The sequence below is a fragment of the Bacillus rossius genome, chromosome 18 (assembly GCF_032445375.1).
Source record: "Bacillus rossius redtenbacheri isolate Brsri chromosome 18, Brsri_v3, whole genome shotgun sequence".
NCBI lineage: Eukaryota > Metazoa > Arthropoda > Insecta > Phasmatodea > Bacillidae > Bacillus > Bacillus rossius.
The window spans coordinates 6,215,765-6,238,183 of record NC_086345.1 but is presented as its reverse complement, the minus strand read 5'-3'; the positions used below and the strand labels follow the sequence as shown (position 1 = coordinate 6,238,183).

Genomic DNA, 22,419 nt, shown 5'->3' with positions numbered 1-22,419 from the left:
TCAAGGCGAGACACTTGCAAAAGAGCATTCAAGACCATGAATACCGCTCTTTACCTATCATACGACGTAGAAGAGTCTGTAAGTGATGCTATTGAAACAATATCTCGCGAAGTGGTCCTAAGCAGGTCAGACAGATTGACCTCATGATAACGTCACTTTGGCGTTATTTAGGATACCTACATATTTTTAGGTTTTTATTCACAGAAAAACATATTTTTTAAACTGTTTAAACACTTATATTTGATCAAAGTTTAATACATTTTTAGACGTATACACACACACACACACACACACATATATATATATATATATATATATATGCTATATATTGTGGCCAACCCCCCTTATACCGGGGTAGTTGCACACGTCCGCACTCGCCACGCCAGTCCCGTATACGCGTCACCACTGCCATGCTGATATTGAAAGCGTAGTAAAATTAAATTCAACAGACGCGCATGGACTGGTGTAACATTTGGCCAGTGCGCAAAATAAATCATTAGCATGCTAAATTTACCAACAGTCCTGCATAACCTATTGTGATAGTTATAATAATGAATTACCAAAAATAAGATGCTCAAAATTGAGTACTGTAATAGGGTAAAGGGATCTAAAAGGTTAATTCGAGATATCATTTAAATTGCTATAATTGAATTCAACACCCGTAGCGACATTTGTATGCAGACACTCTTACACTAAACTTAATTATATTCCAAAGTCCCACAAAGTCTTTTACGGAGGAGGGGGGGGGGGGGAAACGAAATAGTGACGTCCTTCAGTCTAGATAAATTCAACCAGCAATTCCCGTCGCCGCACTCTGTCTTTCAAACACGTCTTCCATAAGTCATACCAGCCGGGCAAAAAGTACAAAATCCAGTTCTCGCACTTACTTGTTACTGAAGCATACCTCTGTAGTTGGTGACTGCCGGGGTCGGGTGTAAACCCCACTCACTTTTTAGCGCCTCTTGCATCGCGCTGTATCGGTGGCCCGTGCACTAGGCCCCCAAATATCGCGTTCTCGTATACCACCACTTATGTTGCTTCGCCCAAGGTGTCGTGGCGTTACCGTCATATTAAATCTTATTCACGTAACGTAACACCAGTTACTCATCGCTGGGATGCAAATTCTATTATCCACCGAGTAGTTCCGCGGCCGGCGGTCAAACACACTCCCCCGCTGCAAAACGCTGGCCGTCGCCTCCCCTTGTCACGTCAGCTGACGTCACCCCCCTCCTCTACTACCACCCCTCACTCCGCTAGATCGTTCTGGTTATTTCTTGCAAGTCCCACTCCAGAATAAGGGTACTTAACGTAAAATAAAAAAGGTATACGATTAAAAAGTTACAATAAATAAATAATAACATACACCATTAAATAATATAAACACATAAATAATGTTATTGAAAAAATTAACTCATTTTAAAATAAACTTTACGCAAAATAAAGGTAATAGTAATAACCCAGACGACTGAGGCCGCCACAAGTGGCCTCAATATATATGCTATATTTAGATTTAGAATTCGAACTACGACATAATATTGAAGCTTGCCAATAACGTGTAGACAACACGCGTCGAACTTCGCCACCATCTTACTCCAACACACAACTAGCGCTACCTACCTGCGGAGTGAAGTAATTACTGGATACTCCGGTTGTAGCCGTTGACATTCTCACTGAGCTGCTACTACGTGCTCAAAGACTTGATCCTCTAACAAATTCCTAATCACGTAAACATTGTTCGATAGGTATGCTCGCGATGAGAGACAAAATCAATTTTAACCCTGACCGACCAATGGGAAGATGGGATGTGCGAGGCCAGTTAGAAAAATCTACCATTTAACTCTATGACTGTTACAGATACTAAAAATAAAAGTGTGCGTTCAGTCCACGCGCGACAGTAGTAAAATTCCTTGATTATTAGGTATATATAGAGATATATTATTAGTATATATTTATTGAATACAAGATAATAATTGAGAATAATAAGGATGCGGGTATGATCTCAAATGAAAAAAATATATATATTTTTTTTCCGCGCCATGTACTCTCGCAATTGTTTACTGGCACTTTTTGACACCTCTTTCGGCAGTTTATTCCCATGTTGCCTCTTGTAATAGATATTATCTGCTTCTCCCTTGTTATTTTTTTTTCGGCATGATGTTATATCATGATCTCCAGTTAAATAAAATATATTAAAAAACTCCAATCGAAAATAAATTACAATTAAAAACAACTATCTCACAAGTCTATTAGTCCTTTTCACATTTAAAATCATAGTGTTCACTTACCAAAAATAAATTACAATTAAAAAGCTAAACTCTTAAGTTTACACGTCTATTTCACAGTTTCAATCACACTATTCAGTTCAAAAAGAATGATAATCATAAAGTTAATTGCACCAATCAATAACTCTTTTCCAACTGAAGAGTAGACAAATACAAACAGCGTAACGAGAATTCCGTGTCATCGCTGCTGCGTCATTTATACCTCTCCCCTGCCATCTCCCCTTCCGGCCGTTACAACTAGCATATAGCATGCTCCGCTACTTACCTCCCACTGCCGGACATACATGCAACTGCTAGTGCATGTCTCGGAGTGGCGTCGCCGCTGACGCACTCTCCTCCTCTACCGGTTCCCCCCACCAAGCAGTGTTCCCCTCGTGCGATCTGAATTTATGTAATGCTCGAAAATTGGACCCCCCATCAGTAAAAAAGTTTTATTTCAAAAGTGCATGCATTTTGTAAAAAAAAATTAATAAGCTTTATTTTCGTAAATTACTCTAATTTTGTTAGGAAAAAAAACATTTTACTAGATAAAAAAAAAGGGTTGTCTGTAAAGTCGGTTTATGGACGATAATTTTACGCGATAACGTCATAAGAAAACATTGATGAAAAATTGCATACTTTTAAATTTTCAAATATTATTTACCGTTTTTGCAACATATAATTTAAATAATTTGTTTAAATATAATCACGAACAATTAGTTTAAAAGCCCCCCTTAAAATTTTTTGATATTATAGAAGCTTTTCTCGCACGGTGGTTGGCCGGTTCTTGCACACTCGACTCAGGCGGAATGTGATAATAAGACGTGCTTTTTCGTGCGTGCAGCCGGCATTCACCGATTTAAAAGGAGTTATCACATAAAAAAAAGTATTAGAAAACAAAACAATAAAGGATTTAGAAAACCTTTAATCTTAAGGATATAAGGTTGAATGAAGTGCAATGTTTGCTCGGGCGACAGGAGTCTCTCCGCTCGACGCTGCGGCACCTGAGCTCTCGAGCCGCCGAGCACCTGCCTGAGGCCAGCCTGCTGGACTTCCTGCTGGGCTCGCCACTGCTGCAGAGCCTGCCCGAGCACGCCCGCCTCGCCGACCGCTTCCTCCAGCGCACCCTCTTCTACCAAGGTGAGCGTCTCCCAACTCCCTGGCGTTCCCTCACACCTACATCCAAGGCCAGAGTCTCCTTGTTGTCCTCGCCGACCGCTTCCTCAAGCGCACCCTCTTCTACCAAGGTGAGCAAATCACATCTCCCTGGCGTTCCCTCACACCTACCTCCAAGGCCAGAGTCTCCTTGTTGTCCTCGCCGAACGCTTCCTCCAGCGCACCCTCTTCTACCAAGGTGAGCGTCTCCCATCTCCCTGGCGTTCCCTCACACCTACCTCCAAGGCCAGAGTCTCCTTGTTGTCCTCGCCGAACGCTTCCTCCAGCGCACCCTCTTCTACCAAGGTGAGCGTCTCCCATCTCCCTGGCGTTCCCTCACACCTACCTCCAAGGCCAGAGTCTCCTTGTTGTCCTCGCCGACCGCTTCCTCCAGCGCACCCTCTTCTACCAAGGTGAGCGTCTCCCAACTCCCTGGTGTTCCCTCACACCTACCTCCAAGGCCAGAGTCTCCTTGTTGTCCTCGCCGACCGCTTCCTCCAGCGCACCCTCTTCTACCAAGGTGAGCGTCTCCCAACTCCCTGGCGTTCCCTCACACCTACCTCCAAGGCCAGAGTCTCCTTGTTGTCCTCGCCGACCGCTTCCTCCAGCGCACCCTCTTCTACCAAGGTGAGCGTCTCCCATCTCCCTGGCGTTCCCTCACACCTACCTCCAAGGCCAGAGTCTCCTTGTTGTCCTCGCCGACCGCTTCCTCCAGCGCACCCTCTTCTACCAAGGTGAGCGTCTCCCAACTCCCTGGTGTTCCCTCACACCTACCTCCAAGGCCAGAGTCTCCTTGTTGTCCTCGCCGACCGCTTCTTCCAGCGCACCCTCTTCTACCAAGGTGAGCAAATCACATCTCCCTGGCGTTCCCTCACACCTAACTCCAAGGCCAGAGTCTCCTTGTTGTTTACGCCGACCGCTTCCTCAAGCGCACCCTCTTCTACCAAGGTGAGCGTCTCCCATCTCCCTGGCGTTCCCTCACACCTACCTCCAAGGCCAGAGTCTCCTTGTTGTCCTCGCCGACCGCTTCTTCCAGCGCACCCTCTTCTACCAAGGTGAGCGTCTCCCAACTCCCTGGTGTTCCCTCACACCTACCTCCAAGGCCAGAGTCTCCTTGTTGTCCTCGCCGACCGCTTCCTCCAGCGCACCCTCTTCTACCAAGGTGAGCGTCTCCCAACTCCCTGGCGTTCCCTCACACCTACCTCCAAGGCCAGAGTCTCCTTGTTGTCCTCGTCGACCGCTTCCTCCAGCGCACCCTCTTCTACCAAGGTGAGCGTCTCCCAACTCCCTGGCGTTCCCTCACACCTACCTCCAAGGCCAGAGTCTCCTTGTTGTCCTCGCCGACCGCTTCTTCCAGCGCACCCTCTTCTACCAAGGTGAGCAAATCACATCTCCCTGGCGTTCCCTCACACCTACCTCCAAGGCCAGAGTCTCCTTGTTGTCCTCGCCGACCGCTTCCTCAAGCGCACCCTCTTCTACCAAGGTGAGCGTCTCCCATCTCCCTGGCGTTCCCTCACACCTACCTCCAAGGCCAGAGTCTCCTTGTTGTCCTCGCCGACCGCTTCTTCCAGCGCACCCTCTTCTACCAAGGTGAGCGTCTCCCAACTCCCTGGTGTTCCCTCACACCTACCTCCAAGGCCAGAGTCTCCTTGTTGTCCTCGCCGACCGCTTCCTCCAGCGCACCCTCTTCTACCAAGGTGAGCGTCTCCCAACTCCCTGGCGTTCCCTCACACCTACCTCCAAGGCCAGAGTCTCCTTGTTGTCCTCGCCGACCGCTTCCTCCAGCGCACCCTCTTCTACCAAGGTGAGCGTCTCCCAACTCCCTGGCGTTCCCTCACACCTACCTCCAAGGCCAGAGTCTCCTTGTTGTCCTCGCCGACCGCTTCTTCCAGCGCACCCTCTTCTACCAAGGTGAGCAAATCACATCTCCCTGGCGTTCCCTCACACCTACCTCCAAGGCCAGAGTCTCCTTGTTGTCCTCGCCGACCGCTTCCTCAAGCGCACCCTCTTCTACCAAGGTGAGCGTCTCCCATCTCCCTGGCGTTCCCTCACACCTACCTCCAAGGCCAGAGTCTCCTTGTTGTCCTCGCCGACCGCTTCTTCCAGCGCACCCTCTTCTACCAAGATGAGCGTCTCCCATCTCCCTGGCGTTCCCTCACACCTACCTCCAAGGCCAGAGTCTCCTTGTTGTCCTGGCCGACCGCTTCTTCCAGCGCACCCTCTTCTACCAAGGTGAGCGTCTCCCATCTCCCTGGCGTTCCCTCACACCTACCTCCAAGGCCAGAGTCTCCTTGTTGTCCTCGCCGACCGCTTCTTCCAGCGCACCCTCTTCTACCAAGGTGAGCGTCTCCCAACTCCCTGGCGTTCCCTCACACCTACCTCCAAGGCCAGAGTCTCCTTGTTGTCCTCGCCGACCGCTTCTTCCAGCGCACCCTCTTCTACCAAGGTGAGCAAATCACATCTCCCTGGCGTTCCCTCACACCTAACTCCAAGGCCAGAGTCTCCTTGTTGTTTACGCCGACCGCTTCCTCAAGCGCACCCTCTTCTACCAAGGTGAGCGTCTCCCATCTCCCTGGCGTTCCCTCACACCTACCTCCAAGGCCAGAGTCTCCTTGTTGTCCTCGCCGACCGCTTCTTCCAGCGCACCCTCTTCTACCAAGGTGAGCGGCTCCCAACTCCCTGGTGTTCCCTCACACCTACCTCCAAGGCCAGAGTCTCCTTGTTGTCCTCACCGACCGCTTCCTCCAGCGCACCCTCTTCTTCCAAGGTGAGCGTCTCCCAACTCCCTGGCGTTCCCTCACACCTACCTCCAAGGCCAGAGTCTCCTTGTTGTCCTCGCCGACCGCTTCCTCCAGCGCACCCTCTTCTACCAAGGTGAGCGTCTCCCAACTCCCTGGCGTTCCCTCACACCTACCTCCAAGGCCAGAGTCTCCTTGTTGTCCTCGCCGACCGCTTCTTCCAGCGCACCCTCTTCTACCAAGGTGAGCAAATCACATCTCCCTGGCGTTCCCTCACACCTACCTCCAAGGCCAGAGTCTCCTTGTTGTCCTCGCCGACCGCTTCCTCAAGCGCACCCTCTTCTACCAAGGTGAGCGTCTCCCATCTCCCTGGCGTTCCCTCACACCTACCTCCAAGGCCAGAGTCTCCTTGTTGTCCTCGCCGACCGCTTCTTCCAGCGCACCCTCTTCTACCAAGGTGAGCGTCTCCCATCTCCCTGGCGTTCCCTCACACCTACCTCCAAGGCCAGAGTCTCCTTGTTGTCCTGGCCGACCGCTTCTTCCAGCGCACCCTCTTCTACCAAGGTGAGCATCTCCCATCTCCCTGGCGTTCCCTCACACCTACCTCCAAGGCCAGAGTCTCCTTGTTGTCCTCGCCGACCGCTTCTTCCAGCGCACCCTCTTCTACCAAGGTGAGCGTCTCCCAACTCCCTGGCGTTCCCTCACACCTACCTCCAAGGCCAGAGTCTCCTTGTTGTCCTCGCCGACCGCTTCTTCCAGCGCACCCTCTTCTACCAAGGTGAGCGTCTCCCATCTCCCTGGCGTTCCCTCACACCTACCTCCAAGGCCAGAGTCTCCTTGTTGTCCTGGCCGACCGCTTCCTCCAGCGCACCCTCTTCTACCAAGGTGAGCGTCTCCCATCTCCCTGGCGTTCCCTCACACCTACCTCCAAGGCCAAAGTCTCCTTGTTGTCCTCGCCGACCGCTTCTTCCAGCGCACCCTCTTCTACCAAGGTGAGCGTCTCCCATCTCCAAGGCATTCCCTCACACCTACCTCCAAGGCCAGAGTCTCCTTGTTGTCCTGGCCGACCGCTTCCTCAAGCGCACCCACTTCTACCAAGGTGAACGTCTCCCATCTCCCTGGCGTTCCCTCACACCTACCTCCAAGGCCAGAGTCTCCTTGTTGTCCTCGCCGACCGCTTCTTCCAGCGCACCCTCTTCTACCAAGGTGAGTGTCTCCCATCTCCCTGGCGTTCCCTCACACCTACCTCCAAGGCCAGAGTCTCCTTGTTGTCCTCGCCGACCGCTTCTTCCAGCGCACCCTCTTCTACCAAGGTGAGCGTCTCCCATCTCCCTGGCGTTCCCTCACACCTACCTCCAAGGCCAGAGTCTCCTTGTTGTCCTGGCCGACCGCTTCTTCCAGCGCACCCTCTTCTACCAAGGTGAGCATCTCCCATCTCCCTGGCGTTCCCTCACACCTACCTCCAAGGCCAGAGTCTCCTTGTTGTCCTCGCCGACCGCTTCTTCCAGCGCACCCTCTTCTACCAAGGTGAGCGTCTCCCAACTCCCTGGCGTTCCCTCACACCTACCTCCAAGGCCAGAGTCTCCTTGTTGTCCTCGCCGACCGCTTCTTCCAGCGCACCCTCTTCTACCAAGGTGAGCGTCTCCCATCTCCCTGGCGTTCCCTCACACCTACCTCCAAGGCCAGAGTCTCCTTGTTGTCCTGGCCGACCGCTTCCTCCAGCGCACCCTCTTCTACCAAGGTGAGCGTCTCCCATCTCCCTGGCGTTCCCTCACACCTACCTCCAAGGCCAAAGTCTCCTTGTTGTCCTCGCCGACCGCTTCTTCCAGCGCACCCTCTTCTACCAAGGTGAGCGTCTCCCATCTCCAAGGCATTCCCTCACACCTACCTCCAAGGCCAGAGTCTCCTTGTTGTCCTGGCCGACCGCTTCCTCAAGCGCACCCACTTCTACCAAGGTGAACGTCTCCCATCTCCCTGGCGTTCCCTCACACCTACCTCCAAGGCCAGAGTCTCCTTGTTGTCCTCGCCGACCGCTTCTTCCAGCGCACCCTCTTCTACCAAGGTGAGTGTCTCCCATCTCCCTGGCGTTCCCTCACACCTACCTCCAAGGCCAGAGTCTCCTTGTTGTCCTGGCCGACCGCTTCCTCAAGCGCACCCACTTCTACCAAGGTGAGCGTCTCCCATCTCCCTGGCGTTCCCTCACACCTACCTCCAAGGCCAGAGTCTCCTTGTTGTCCTGGCCGACCGCTTTCTCAAGCGCACCCTCTTCTACCAAGGTGAGTGTCTCCCAACTCCCTGGCGTTCCCTCACACCTACCTCCAAGGCCAGAGTCTCCTTGTTGTCCTGGCCGACCGCTTCCTCAAGCGCACCCACTTCTACCAAGGTGAACGTCTCCCATCTCCCTGGCGTTCCCTCACACCTACCTCCAAGGCCAGAGTCTCCTTGTTGTCCTGGCCGACCGCTTCCTCAAGCGCACCCACTTCTACCAAGGTGAGCGTCTCCCATCTCCCTGGCGTTCCCTCACACCTACCTCCAAGGCCAGAGTCTCCTTGCTGTCCTCGCCGACCGCTTCCTCAAGCGCACCCACTTCTACCAAGGTGAGCGTCTCCCATCTCCCTGGCGTTCCCTCACACCTACCTCCAAGGCCAGAGTCTCCTTGTTGTCCTGGCCGACCGCTTTCTCAAGCGCACCCTCTTCTACCAAGGTGAGTGTCTCCCAACTCCCTGGCGTTCCCTCACACCTACCTCCAAGGCCAGAGTCTCCTTGTTGTCCTGGCCGACCGCTTCCTCAAGCGCACCCACTTCTACCAAGGTGAGCATCTCCCATCTCCCTGGCGTTCCCTCACACCTACCTCCAAGGCCAGAGTCTCCTTGTTGTCCTGGCCGACCGCTTTCTCAAGTGCACCCTCTTCTACCAAGGTGAGTGTCTCCCAACTCCCTGGCGTTCCCTCACACCTACCTCCAAGGCCAGAGTCACCTTGTTGTCCTGGCCGACCGCTTCCTCAAGCGCACCCACTTCTACCAAGGTGAGCGTCTCCCATCTCCCTGGCGTTCCCTCACACCTACCTCCAAGGCCAGAGTCTCCTTGTTGTCCTGGCCGACCGCTTCCTCAAGCGCACCCACTTCTACCAAGGTGAGCGTCTCCCATCTCCCTGGCGTTCCCTCACACCTACCTCCAAGGCCAGAGTCTCCTTGTTGTCCTGGCCGACCGCTTCCTCAAGCGCACCCACTTCTACCAAGGTGAACGTCTCCCATCTCCCTGGCGTTCCCTCACACCTACCTCCAAGGCCAGAGTCTCCTTGTTGTCCTGGCCGACCGCTTCCTCAAGCGCACCCTCTTCTACCAAGGTCAGCGTCTCCCATCTCCCTGGCGTTCCCTCACACCTACCACCAAGGCCAGAGTCTCCTTGTTGTCCTGGCCGACCGCTTTCTCAAGCGCACCCTCTTCTACCAAGGTGAGTGTCTCCCAACTCCCTGGCGTTCCCTCACACCTACCTCCAAGGCCAGAGTCTCCTTGATGTCCTGGCCGACCGCTTCCTCAACCGCACCCTCTTCTACCAAGGTGAGTGTCTCCCATCTCACTGGCGTTCCAACACACCTACCTCCAAGGCCAGAGTCTCCTTGTTGTCATGGCCGACCGCTTATCCGGCGCACCCTCTTCTACCAAGGCGAGTGTCACCCATCTCCCTGGTGTTCCCTCACACCTACCTCCAAGGCCAGTGTCTCCTTGTTGTTCTGGCCGACCGCTTCCTCCAGCGCACCCTCTTCTACCTTGGGGAGCAACTCCCATCTCCCTGGCGTTCCAACACACCTACCTCCAAGGCCAGTGTCTCCTTGTTATCCTGGCCGACCGCTTCCTCCAGCGCACCTTCTTCTGCCAAGGTGAGTGTCTCCCATCTCCCTGGCGTTCCAACTCACCTACCTCCCCGACCAGAGTCTCCTTGTTGTCCTGACTGACCGCTTCCTCCAGCGCACCCTATTCTACCAAGGTGAGCATCTCCCATCTCCCTGGTGTTCCCTCACACCTACCTTCAAGCCAGATTCTCCTTGTTGTCCTGACCAACCGCTTCCTCAACCGCACCCTCTTCTACCAAAGTGAGCATCTCCCATCTCCCTGGCATTCCCTCACACCTACCTCCAAGGCCAGAATCTCCTTGTTGTCCTGACCGACCGCTTCCTCAAGCGCACCCTCTTCTACCAAGGTGAGTGTCTCCCAACTCCCTGGCGTTCCCCAACACCTACCTCCAAGGCCAGTGTCTCTTTGTTGTCCTGGCCTACCGCTTCCTCCAGCGCACCCTCTTCTACCAAGGTGAGTGTCTCCCAACTCCCTGGCGTTCCCTCTCACCTACCTCCAAGGCCAGTGTCTCCTTGTTGTCCTGGCCGACCGCTTCCTCCAGCGCACCCTCTTCTACCAAGGTGAGCAAATCCCATCTCCCTGGCGTTCCCTCACACCTACCTCCAAGGCCAGAATCTCCTTGTTGTCCTGACCGACCGCATCCTCAAGCGCACCCTCTTCTACCAAGGTGAGTGTCTCCCATCTCCCTGGCGTTCCCTCACACCTACCTCTAAGGCCAGAGTCGCCTTGTTGTTCTGGCTTACTGCTAGACCTGCTCTCTTCTTCCAACAAGTTAGGTAATAGCCAGCCATCCAGAAGAAATGAAAGCTCTGATTGGCCCAGCCCACAGCAGTAGCCAATCAGGAAGCACCTTCCCCTCAGGCAAGAGTGTACAAAAGCAGGACAACTGGTAAGAACCTCAAGTAGGTAACTGCTCCCTGATGACGGTGACAGCAATGTCGACCGAAACGTTGGTGAATAATTTGCCAAGGACACGGCTACGCTCAGAAGTCAAACTACTTCAGACTATGGCCGTGAAAGCCTGCGAACATTATTAAGGTAGGTAATAGTTTCCTCATCTCCCTGGAACAATGTTAAAGCCTGTATCATACAATGGAAGGTTTCACAAAGGCTCCGCTAGAAGCCTCCAGCAAAATTCCATGGGAGCAGTTATGGATGTTTCTATGGAAGAAACTATCACACGTAGAATTGGGACTGGTTTAAGTCTAGCTTGTGCGAATGTATATGCTATGTCATTTAATGCTTTTTTGTATTGTATGAATATGGATGTTTCTCATAATTTTCGCATAATTCCGTGACTGCTTCAAATGACTACATGTTACCAAAATTTAAAAAAAATAATGAAGAAAACTTATTCCTTTGTAAATAAATTACAGTTTTTATCATTAGTGGCACTCCAACACTTCATTCTGATTGGGTAAAATTTCAGTTTTTCTACGAAATTCTAACACGGCCGACTAAAAAACTTCCATGAAAACAGCCAGCGCTCTGGTAATTCTTCCACAGAGTCATCCATATCTGCTGCCATGGAAGATCTTCCAAGGAAACTTCAATAGTGTGATAGGGTCTGCCGGCTTATTCCATAGTCACCTCTTCCACCAAAGTCATAATCTATTTATCTTCCTGGTCTGATGGTTATAATGCCTATCTCTTTTGCACTGTCTTTCATCAAGGTTACATCTTCCATTTCCCTAGAGAGCTGATAAACCTACTTGATTTCTCCACCAAAAACTCTTTTTACCAGACAAGAGTTTATGTCTGTCTTGGCCTGCTGTTTAACTTGTCTCATTCCAAACTAAAATTCATGTATAGCCACAATACAGTGGACTCTATTTGTTGTTGATAGATAAACATTCTAAAATGGACAACCTATATTTCCCTCGTGATATTAAGGGGAGAACAGAGGTTTTCGACCGATTCCAGCTAGTTAAGTTGGTACGATCGTAAGTGACTGTTTGACCTGCGACTTTTCTTGGCTCTTTGTCTGGTACCAAAGGTAAGGCCGCAGTTTTGAATGGACAAAGCCAATATGTCTCCCTCATCCCTTAGGGCAGAGGTCATAGACCAGGTCCAGATGATGCATTAGTCTATGCACTGCAGACTCGAGAAAGCGGGCCTTTAAAGCTCCATCTGCGCAAAAGGCTAATTACCGGATGCTTTGCCAGAGCCAGCAGATGAGCAAAAACTCAGGAACCGGATGCTTTGCCGGAGACAGCAGCTGAGCGTAAACATCCAGGCACCGGATGCTTTACTGGATCCGGCATCTTGGCGAGAACCTCCAACTGTCGGATGATGTGCGAGAGACTGTAGCTGGGCGAGAATCTCCAGGCGCCGGATGATTGGCCGGAGCTGGCAGCTGAGCGAGCAGCCATCACGGGCATATAGCAACTGCACTTCGATTAAATTACATGTTTGTCTTCGGTTTACAGAACTCTGTCTCTCTTTCTCTAACTCTTAGGTGAGTGTTAAAATTATTTCATCACTTCGCCCTGAGACTAAAACCCATAACAAAATATGTAAAGGAAAATATACATGTACATACTTGAAATCTTAACCAATCAGCAAAATAACTACAGATAATAATATTCATCGTCTTTATGATTTTAAATGAAGTTTATTAATAGACATACTTACGAACATTATCTAATGAGAAATACGAGCATAACAATAGATACGTAATCACATAATCAGCCGTTATTTATTTTGAAACGAAAAACCTACCTAGTACTGAAGATGATAATAAAACATAGTAAACTATTAATGTTCATGTCTTTTATGTTGATAGGGTAAGGGCCTGCAATGCTACAATACTACTACTGCAATACTAATCATTCCACCTGCACCTACAGATTTCATTTTCTAAACTTTTAGTTGTGTGTGTGATAAATGTAACTACTGTAGAAATTCTAGTTACACTTATTAAATGTAAAAAAAAAATGTGTTAATTATTATTTCATTGTGTACAAAAGTAAACGGGCTTCATTAAACACCAATGATCAAGAATAATGTAGTCCCAATTGTGGTAAATTATTTGGTTGCCGTTACGTCTGTAAAGTTTTAAGTGCGCAGGTATATCGGCACCCACAGAGCACCTTCACAATCTCTGCAGGATAGCATTGCACTCAGCAGCACGTGGGTACGAATCCCTCCCGCGACCCCGCCAACACTTTAACAACACCTCAGAAGTAACTTGATGTAAGCTTTTGGACATACGCCATTGCTAAGCACATGTATGTCTGTAGAAGAAAACTACAAAAAACCAAAAGACAAAAAACACAAACTAAGCAAAAATTGCTGTTTTCAACAGGATATATACACCACATAATATTCCATAACAGGAATATGGTCAACAAACAAAGGTAAATGGACTAAGAAAACGAAAAAAAAAAAAAAAAAACCCACAATGATGAATTGAACCCCAAAAAATTCAGCACAACAGTTGAAACGAGACAAAAACACAACAAAACGAAAATACGAAACAAACACAATAGTTTTCCAAAACAGAAACAACCTTAGAAGTAACCCAGTATCATTATTTTTCACAGACATCCACGCATAGACAAGAGGCAGTGGGCGGGCCCTTGGTTCGATGCCCGGCTCTGGCACACGGACCACGAGGCCCGCAGTAGCTGTGCTGACAGCACAGTGTCGCAGTGTTGTCTGATCGAGCTAACAGTCCGAGCGTATCTAGTCTTGTGTCCACTGCAGCCGCGAGCACGCATCTCATACCTACGTTTATATTGTGGCTATCATGTGCAGGTACTACTTTCAGGTTTCAATGAAAATGTACAGCATTCGTAAAAATATTTAAGAATATAAATATTACACACGAAAAAGTTTTAAAAGTAAAAAAAAAATGGGAGTTATAAATTTGTATATGTGTTAATAATTGTAATGCAATTATAAAGAAGTTATGAATACTTATTTCTATGAATGCTACATTTTTGGTTTTATGTTGTGTTAATAATGTTCGCAGTCTTTCACGGCCATTGTCTGAAGTAGCTTGGCTTCTGGGTTGTAGCCGCGTCCTTGGCGAATAATTCACCGACGTTTCGGTAGACGTCACAGTCGCCATCATCAGGGAGCAGTTACCTATTGGCTGCTCCCTGATGATGGCGACTGCAATGTTTCGACCGAAACGTCGGTTAATTATTCGCCGAGGACGCGGCTACAACCCGGAAAGCAAGCTGCTTTATGTTTTGTTGCAAGTTTTCCGTGTGCCTTCTGAAAGTTGACGAGGATCAACAACTGACTTGTTGCAGAGCACACCTGGCCAGTTCCGCTGGATCTCGTGCCGTACAGCTTGTTCGAGACCCAGTAGGGCGAGGTTCGCGAGCGACAACACCGCACGACACTTCCATTCGCCTGGCGAGTGAACCTTCTGGACCTTTCATTCAGGCGTGCGCATTCAAATGTGTATTTTGTTTGGTTACTGTAAGCATTTATCCGTCAAATAAAACAACCTGAGCTCGTGAGACTTTTTATTTCGTTAGCAACTTTAAATGTTTACTTTAAAATTCGATTGAGACGTATAAAAATTATAGGAAACAATAGTTTACCGGAATCATGCTACTTTCATGTTTTGAAAACCAAGCGGACGATACCTACAGTTTGTGGAATGTTGTACATTATAAATAGGGACCGGAAAAATTCGCGAATTCAATGACCTACAGGATAGACTCCAAGATACTCTATGCACTCCGACAAATTACATCTGCTCATTGGCTACTGACTCGTGACAACTATTAACTAGAATGCTTTTGATTCGATACTTCTTTCGTTGAGGATTATTCATTGGCTCTGATTCCTTCAGACAACCTGCGGTCCAATCACTGAAGCAGCAAAAGGTTAAATACATTTGCATTCTAGCATATCGCGAAATGAAACCGCGAATTTTTCCGGTCTCTAATTATAAGTGTATCACCTCGGTCTCCTCTGCCACTTTGTTTTCATCCCCTTCATATAGTTCTGAGTAGATGGGTTGCAATTACAATAAGAAGCATGGCGAACTACTTGTGCGCATAATGTTATCAAACATGCATGTTGCATTTCTAAGTGCAGACCATAAAAAAAGTTTTTTTTTCTAATGCGTGTTCTTAAATTAGGTTTTGGTTTTAGAGTACTGATATGTTTCATTAGATGCAGTGTGCATATTGATGTAAATATTCCCCTGGCGAATTATTTTTTATCTGTTCAGCCTCTCTGTTAATTGCAATTAGAGGTTTTTTTTTGTAGGCCACAAACTAATAAAATTCATACGACCAGCAGAGATCTATGATACTTCCAGCAATAGCTTAAATTTTAATGACAGTTTTTTTTCTCTGTGGGTGCTATTGTTTCCAAATTTATTTAGATTGTAAAAATAGATCGTAACGATTGCGGTTGATGTATAGAAATGATGTTTGAAGAAGACTACTCTTCAGTTCACTTCTCTGACTCAATAAAATAAAGAGACTGTGTCATCTGTGAGCAGTCATGAGAACTTCAACCTCGGTATTTCTCGTAAGATTGCAGCTCTTCTGAAGTACGCATCCTCCTCCCCATCATTTCGTTTCGAACTGAACACCCTCGCCTCAGAGCGAGAAGACCGGTGGAGAGTCACTTCAACCGCGCTGTCGGAATGTGGTTGTACCGAAGTACTGAAGACAGATCCGGTCGGTATGATTTACATAACGTGAGAATGCCGAAGAAAGTGCGCTGTTACGCCAACAATGGTGTTCACTGAAGCGTGCCGCTTCTTAGGAAACTAGATTAATAGGCTTGGCCTGGCTTCTGTGTCCCAACTGGACTACAGAACTGTGGACACAACAACCGTAATTATTAGCTCACAACAACCAATTTTAACTTCTTCTCCCCTCTCCCAACCTTCTATCTTCTCTTCCCCTCTTTTTTCTATGTTTTTCCGGCTGCTGCCATTCTCCCTCGTCGAACATTTCGTCGTCGCTTGGCAGCGGAGCGTCGATACATTCCTGGCGCCTGATTGGTCGCCCGTGGTCTCGAGTGGAGAGGAACACAGCACACAGTACACCCGCCGACCACGCAGTTAGCCGGGCTTGCGGCTAGGCATGGAGGCGCTGTCGCCCTAGGGGTGTCTTCGTGGGTCAGCAGTCGCCTGTACCACCTGGGCACACAGGCGTGACTTGTCCGTGAGCTCAGCAGAGCTCCTGTCGACACGTCTGTCCTCCACGGCTACTCGAGGCAAACTCGACGGAAAACGAAGAAAGACGAAGGTAGGTGAAGGAAGGAAAGGAAGGAAGGCAGACGAAAGAAGACGAAAGAAGGCGAAGGAAGACGAAGGAAGCTGAAGGAAGACGAAGAAAGACGAAGGAAAAGAAGGAAGGCAAAGGAAGATAAAGGAAGAAGACTGAATACGAAGGAAGATGAAGGAAGACTAAGGAAGATGGAGGAAGACTATGGAAGATGAAGGCATTCCAGGAATATGGAGGAAGGCGAATGAAAAAAAAAATACGAAGGAAGGTGAAGAAAGATTAAGGAAGGCGAAGGACGATGAAGTAAGTCGAAGGAAGATGAAGGCAGATTAAGGAAGATGAATGAAGGCGAAGGCAAACGAAAGAAGACTAAGGAAGTCTAAGGAAGACGAACGAAGATGAAGTGAGAAGAAGGAAAAGGAGGAAGAGAAAGGAAGATTAAGGAAGACGAAGGAAGGCGAATGAAGAAATAGGAAGACGAAGTAAAGTGAATGAAGGAGGAAGGCCCTCCAAGCTCACATGTGGTGCTCAGGAAGTGCTGTCGTGACCAGAGGCGGGATCAGAACCCGACACCCTCGTGGCGCGGGAGAGACGCCTTACGGCCCCCGAGGACATTCAAGTGTCTCGCCTCTTCTCTTTACTACTCGGTCAGTGACCCGAGCTCAGAAGCACAGCCGCGGAGTTAGGAACTGTCAGGAGTAGGCATCTGTGATATAGTCGAAGCCACTTATTTACCTCGTCATCGCCACATTGTCACGTCCAAAACATTGCGGGAATGGAGCTTGACCACGTCTGATGATGACTGGTAAGTATGAATTAGAATCTCCTTCGTTAAAAAAAGTCACTTCCATAGAACACAGTCGTTTAAAAATGTTTCAACAATGCAAACACGACATTTCAGCCATTGTTTTGGGCATCAAATCAACATGACACACACCGTAAGCGGGAAAAAAAAACATCTTCACCTGGTTTCCATGAGGGACTAAACTTTGATGGGAAAGGGAGGAGGGGGGGGGGTTGAAAGCGGGGCTTGTGCCCAGGTCGTCACATTTGTCTAAACTAGCAGTCATTTTACTATAGATATTTACTTGAATATGGTAGTGCTGAGAAAACAAAACAAAATGGAGGGAAAATGAACTGAATTTTTTGTATTTGAAGATACACATAGGTATGTCAGCTATTCAAAAATTGTATTTTTTTTTTCGTACCATCTAGCTTGCGATGGTACGGTGGTACAAACCACTTAATGATGGTAAAAATACCTTCTAGGTTGTACATCTGGCAACACTGCCGTGACCCTGTGGCAACCATGGAGGGAATCCTCACTCGACCTCGGGGAGTCGCGACAGTTCTACCCCTCCCCCCCCTTTTTTTCCCCTAATTTTATAATCAGGCGCCGTGAGTCTGAACTACCTTCAGCTGATCACAACCCAGTAGGATCATTCGTCCGGGAATAGGGTTTCATGCACGTAGAATTTCTGTCCTGCCAGTTAAGTCACTGTTGCTATTTACGATCATACAATCTCGTCAACCGTTTCAATTGTGTTGGACAATCATTTTTAATCACTAAACATGTTAAAAATAAAGTCTAGTGCAGTACCTATTCAAAAGAATAGCTGAAGAAGGAGAAAAAGAAGCTCGCCTTTCTTAGTCTTTATTATTATATTGGCTTAATGTCAAGGACGTTATTGAAGAACTTAACGTTATTAGCTAATTTGGAAAACTAATGTAACATTGATTTTTTAAATGTTACTTAATTTTATTTATTGTAATAGAAAAGTATTGCACTAAAACTTAAATAGGGTCACGTTTATGTCTAATACTTAATTTTACAGAACTTTTTTTGTCCGTAGGCAAACAAAGGACATAAATACTTTGCTGCGCATGTCTGTCTGTCCATCTGTGGGTAATATATGTTTAATTCAACGCTCTGTTAAGCGATAATGTATGATTAAACTTGACATTTTTGTGTATACGAGTATTGTACTATTTATCCTATGATCGGTTTGTGGGCATCTCATAGTAACATCCTTGGAGAAGCGGTAATCTAATATTTGCTGATTATATATTTTATCAATGATCTAGCAGACTTCATTTTGAGAGAGCCAGGTTTACTATTAAAACTCATAAATACAGGATTGATATAGCAATAATCTTAAAACACCGGCTTAGTTGCCAGGATATATTTTTTTAATTGGATAAAATAAACCTACAAAAGTAGTTATTAGCTTAGTATTATACGTATATGAAGTACGATTTTTTGTAGCTGTGTATTACTATAGTTTAGTGTAGGCTTAAAGCCTTAACTTCGCCATTAGGTCAATAAATAAATAAATAAATAAAATCCCTTTCAGCACAGCCTACAGGCGTAGGTATATTTCGAAGTACCTATTTATTCTGGAAATATTTTGAACACTTCTATAAATTTCTGGAACATTTTAAGTATTTACTACTGTACATAACATATTTATGTTATCCAATACTACAAAATGATTGATTGAATATGTGCTCATTTTCCATGCAGCGAAATTCTAACTCAATGTATCCAGCATTGAATAGCTTAAAATGAATTTCATATTATATGTAAACGGGGGTAATTATTTAATATTTTAACCTTCAAGCACTATTTTTCATCCCTTGCACTAATAAAGTGGTCGTATGAAAATATGCTCCTCACCAATTTTTAAGATAATGATGTATTAAAGAAAATTCGAACGCATTTGATACTAAGGAAGTTTTGATTTTTTTTTTTAATTTACAACCCCTGATTTTATGGTAGTAATTAATTTCTAAAAAAAATTCGGTTCAGTCAAAGTTTTAGATGAAGTTTAGAATTTAGACCATAAATGATAACGGATTTAATAGTATATCTATTTTAAAAAGTAACTATATTTACTTTCAAATCATGTCATTTCCACCCCTTGCAGTAATGATTGGTTAGATAAATTTTTATTTTAACAATGGGATTTAGACGATATTTATAAATTTAAACAAAAATAAGAATAGATTCGATAGTGTACATGGTCGGGAAGTTTTATTAATTTTCTTATTCCAACCCCAGGTTTTTCAACCTCTTACAATGATGGTTTATATTACCAAAAATTGTTCTATGCAAATGATTTACATACAAATTATAAGATTTACAAACAGTTTGAACGGATTTGATAGTGTGCCTACTATGGGAGTTATGAATTTGTTGTCATTCGACCCTTGTTTATTCCACCCCTTGTAGTCATGGTGGGTCGTTTAAAAAAAATTACTTCAGACAAAAATTTTAGATAATAATTCAAGGTTTTACAATAAATTAGAATGAATTTAATAGGTTGCATATTAAGGGAGTTATGAATTTTATTTTTGTTTTTTAACACCTGTTATTTTCCATCCTTTGTGGTCACATAAAAAATAATTTTGGACGAAAGTTTTAGAAACTATTTTTAGGTTTTACAATAAAAAGTAATGGATTTAATAGTGTACAAAGTGCGGATTTGATGATTTTTTTTTAAATTTCTATCCCTCTTTTTTCAACCCCTTGCAGCAATGGTTCGTCTTATCAAAAACTGTTTCAGACAAAAGTTTTATAAAAAAAATTATAAAATTTACAAATACTTTCAACTAATTTGATTGTGTGCCTGCGAACATAGTTATGATTTTTTTTGTATGTGGTGGTGATATAACGTGTTGTCGGGGAAGGTTCTTGCCCCCGAGTGGAAAATTCTAGTTACGTCTCTGGTTACCATGTAATCCTGTAGTCAATAGACGTGGCCACCGGCTTGTACTTACAACCCCACGAACTTCACTGGCCATTGTGGAGCGCTAGAGCAGTTCGGACGTGTATGGTTTGTGGCCTCTATGAACAGTGTTAGCCTGATAAACAAGTGGTCAATTTTTTTTTCCAAGGAATATTACTCATTTAATGTGTTTGCGCTGAAAAAAAATGTAAATTTCTGCAATCGAATACAAACACATGTATCTACCTTTGTTCCGTAAGTTTGTATGTGCTTGAATTAATCAAAACTTCATTAAAAACCCGATGAAAAATTATTATTTTTATACATTAATCCTAGTCCCTACTAATATTTTAAATGCGATAGTGTGTTTGTTTTTCCTTCTTTCACGCAGCAACGGAATATAGGTTCAACATGGAGGGAAAAGGGGGGAAATTCAATTTTATAATAGAAAATCACAGGAGATAGGTCATAGACTCACAAACAGTGACCGCCACGCGGTCATATAGTAAGGTCTGGTAACTTCTTATCCTTCTCCTTGGCGAAACCCATCTGCTTAGTGAATTCCGCGGTGGCTAGCGAATTAAAGGCGCTAATAAAAATTTAGTTTAGAACTTCGTCAATAGATGATGTTGCCTTGAATTTGTAACGCGCTATCGTTTGGTGCGTTCGTCACGTCTTGCCCAGGAGTTACCTGCCTTCTTAAAAAAATGAAGCTGGAGATTGGTATCTCGGTTTTGTCCATGCGTAGCCTTGATGCACCGGGATTGTGCAATGAATGGGACTTCAGAATCACAATTTGCCGTTTCTCAAGCGTATGCCCTACAGTCTTGATGAAGTGATGTTCCTTATATTATGATGTATATTTATCCTGGGAAACGCCGGGTACTTCAGCTAGTAACATATGAAGTGGGAAAAATATTTTACCAGTCTTTTAGATACTAAGTTACACAGTCAATAATATCCTATAAAATAATGCAAAAATAGCCAGTCATGGGATCTGTCAACAGAAGTAAAAACTTAAAACTTTGTTTTTAAGTGTGTAATATGACATCATTTCTACGTCAAATGTACGTAACAAAATGATTTTGGTATTATATCAGAACGATGTTAGCATGATATCATTTATCCTTACATCATTTTTTAAGTCACAACATAGTATATCAGTGGTATGTAAAAATTACGTAAAAATTCATTACCTAGCTATGACTTACCAGTGATGTCAGACCTAGGTCATGTATTCACGTGGTCAAATTAACTTCACTTACTGCTACAACAGCATCTCGGTGATGCGAATCCACAAGATTTTACCCATACAAAAACGAGTCCAACATGCACATGATACAGTAGAGTATATACAGTATATTAGTGTATGTATGCGTATACATGTACACAGGCCGCTGCGCGTCGCCAGTCTGGCGCAACACGTCACTAGCATGTCGGTGACGCGAACCCATAAGTTTTGCCCTTACCCAAAATTACTCAACGCGGCTTAAGAAGTTTTCACTTAAAAAAAAATTGGTTTTCTGTAAAGTCAGTTTACGGACGATAATTTAACGTGACAACGTCATAACAAAACATTGATGAAATGATTGCATACTTTTATGAATAAAATTGATCTACAATTTAATTGATAAATTTACTTTTATTTTCACTAATTAATTCAAATATGTTTATTACCTAATTTAACGAAGAGATTATTTTAACTATAACTTTTATACATGTTTGCTATTTAACTTCTTCCAATCTGTGTTATTCTGTTAAGGATAGGACGATGATAGGAAAAGTAGGAAACGAATGGGAGTGTTTCAAGTTTAACGTGCCTCGAAAAAAGTCAAATCGATGGTTGTTCAAATCAAGTGGAAGAGAGATAGATGCGGCGCATGCGTACAATGAGCGTAACGGGACAATGAGTCATCCTTTTCCGTGCGTGCAGCCGGCGTTCATCGATTCATTAGACGTTGTCGCGTCAAAACTGCTTCAAAATGGTGAGGTTTGTTTCCCGGAGAAGTGCGTGAGCGATGCGCAGACTTGCCTGCGCGCACTGCTAGCAGGCCGCTCCAGTGAGTGCTAGCGTGAGGCGACCAGCAAGCAGCACCTCAGGGACCGGTCAGGCGGACGATGACTGGGGAAACCACGGTGAGAGGTCGACTCCCATCACGCAGCACATTCACTCGTCAAAATATTTCGACGTGAATACGTCTGTAATTGCTTCCACAGTAGGAGGCAGTTAAAAAAAAAAAATTACCTTCTGTATCATTATCAGTTGTTCAGAAAGGTCCCTTTGTGTCTCTGGCAAAAATTTTTAACTCTTTACCTAACCAATACAAAGAATTAAGCTGCCAAGATAAAAAGAAATTTAAGGTTAATGTAAAGAAATTATTACATAAGAAATGTTTTTATAATATCAATAAATATTTTAACTAATGTAGTTCTTTTAAAAAACATTTATAATTTATATCGGTAGTTGTTATTCA

The 22,419-nt window shown here is 45.8% G+C and overlaps 1 protein-coding gene across 4 annotated transcripts in view; it reads left to right on the top strand.

Moving 5' to 3' along the window:
• The window catches only part of LOC134541071 (uncharacterized), a 79,370-nt gene extending 64,887 nt beyond the window's left edge, over positions 1–14,483 (top strand). For all 4 annotated transcript variants that reach the window (XM_063384216.1, XM_063384214.1, XM_063384215.1 and 1 more), the window contains 2 exons: positions 3,239–3,401; positions 14,271–14,483. In XM_063384216.1, coding sequence (XP_063240286.1) covers positions 3,239–3,401; positions 14,271–14,329 — 222 coding nt within the window. In that variant the 3' untranslated portion in view covers positions 14,330–14,483. The remainder of the gene's footprint in view (positions 1–3,238; positions 3,402–14,270) is intronic.
• The last annotated feature ends 7,936 nt before the right edge of the window (positions 14,484–22,419 follow it).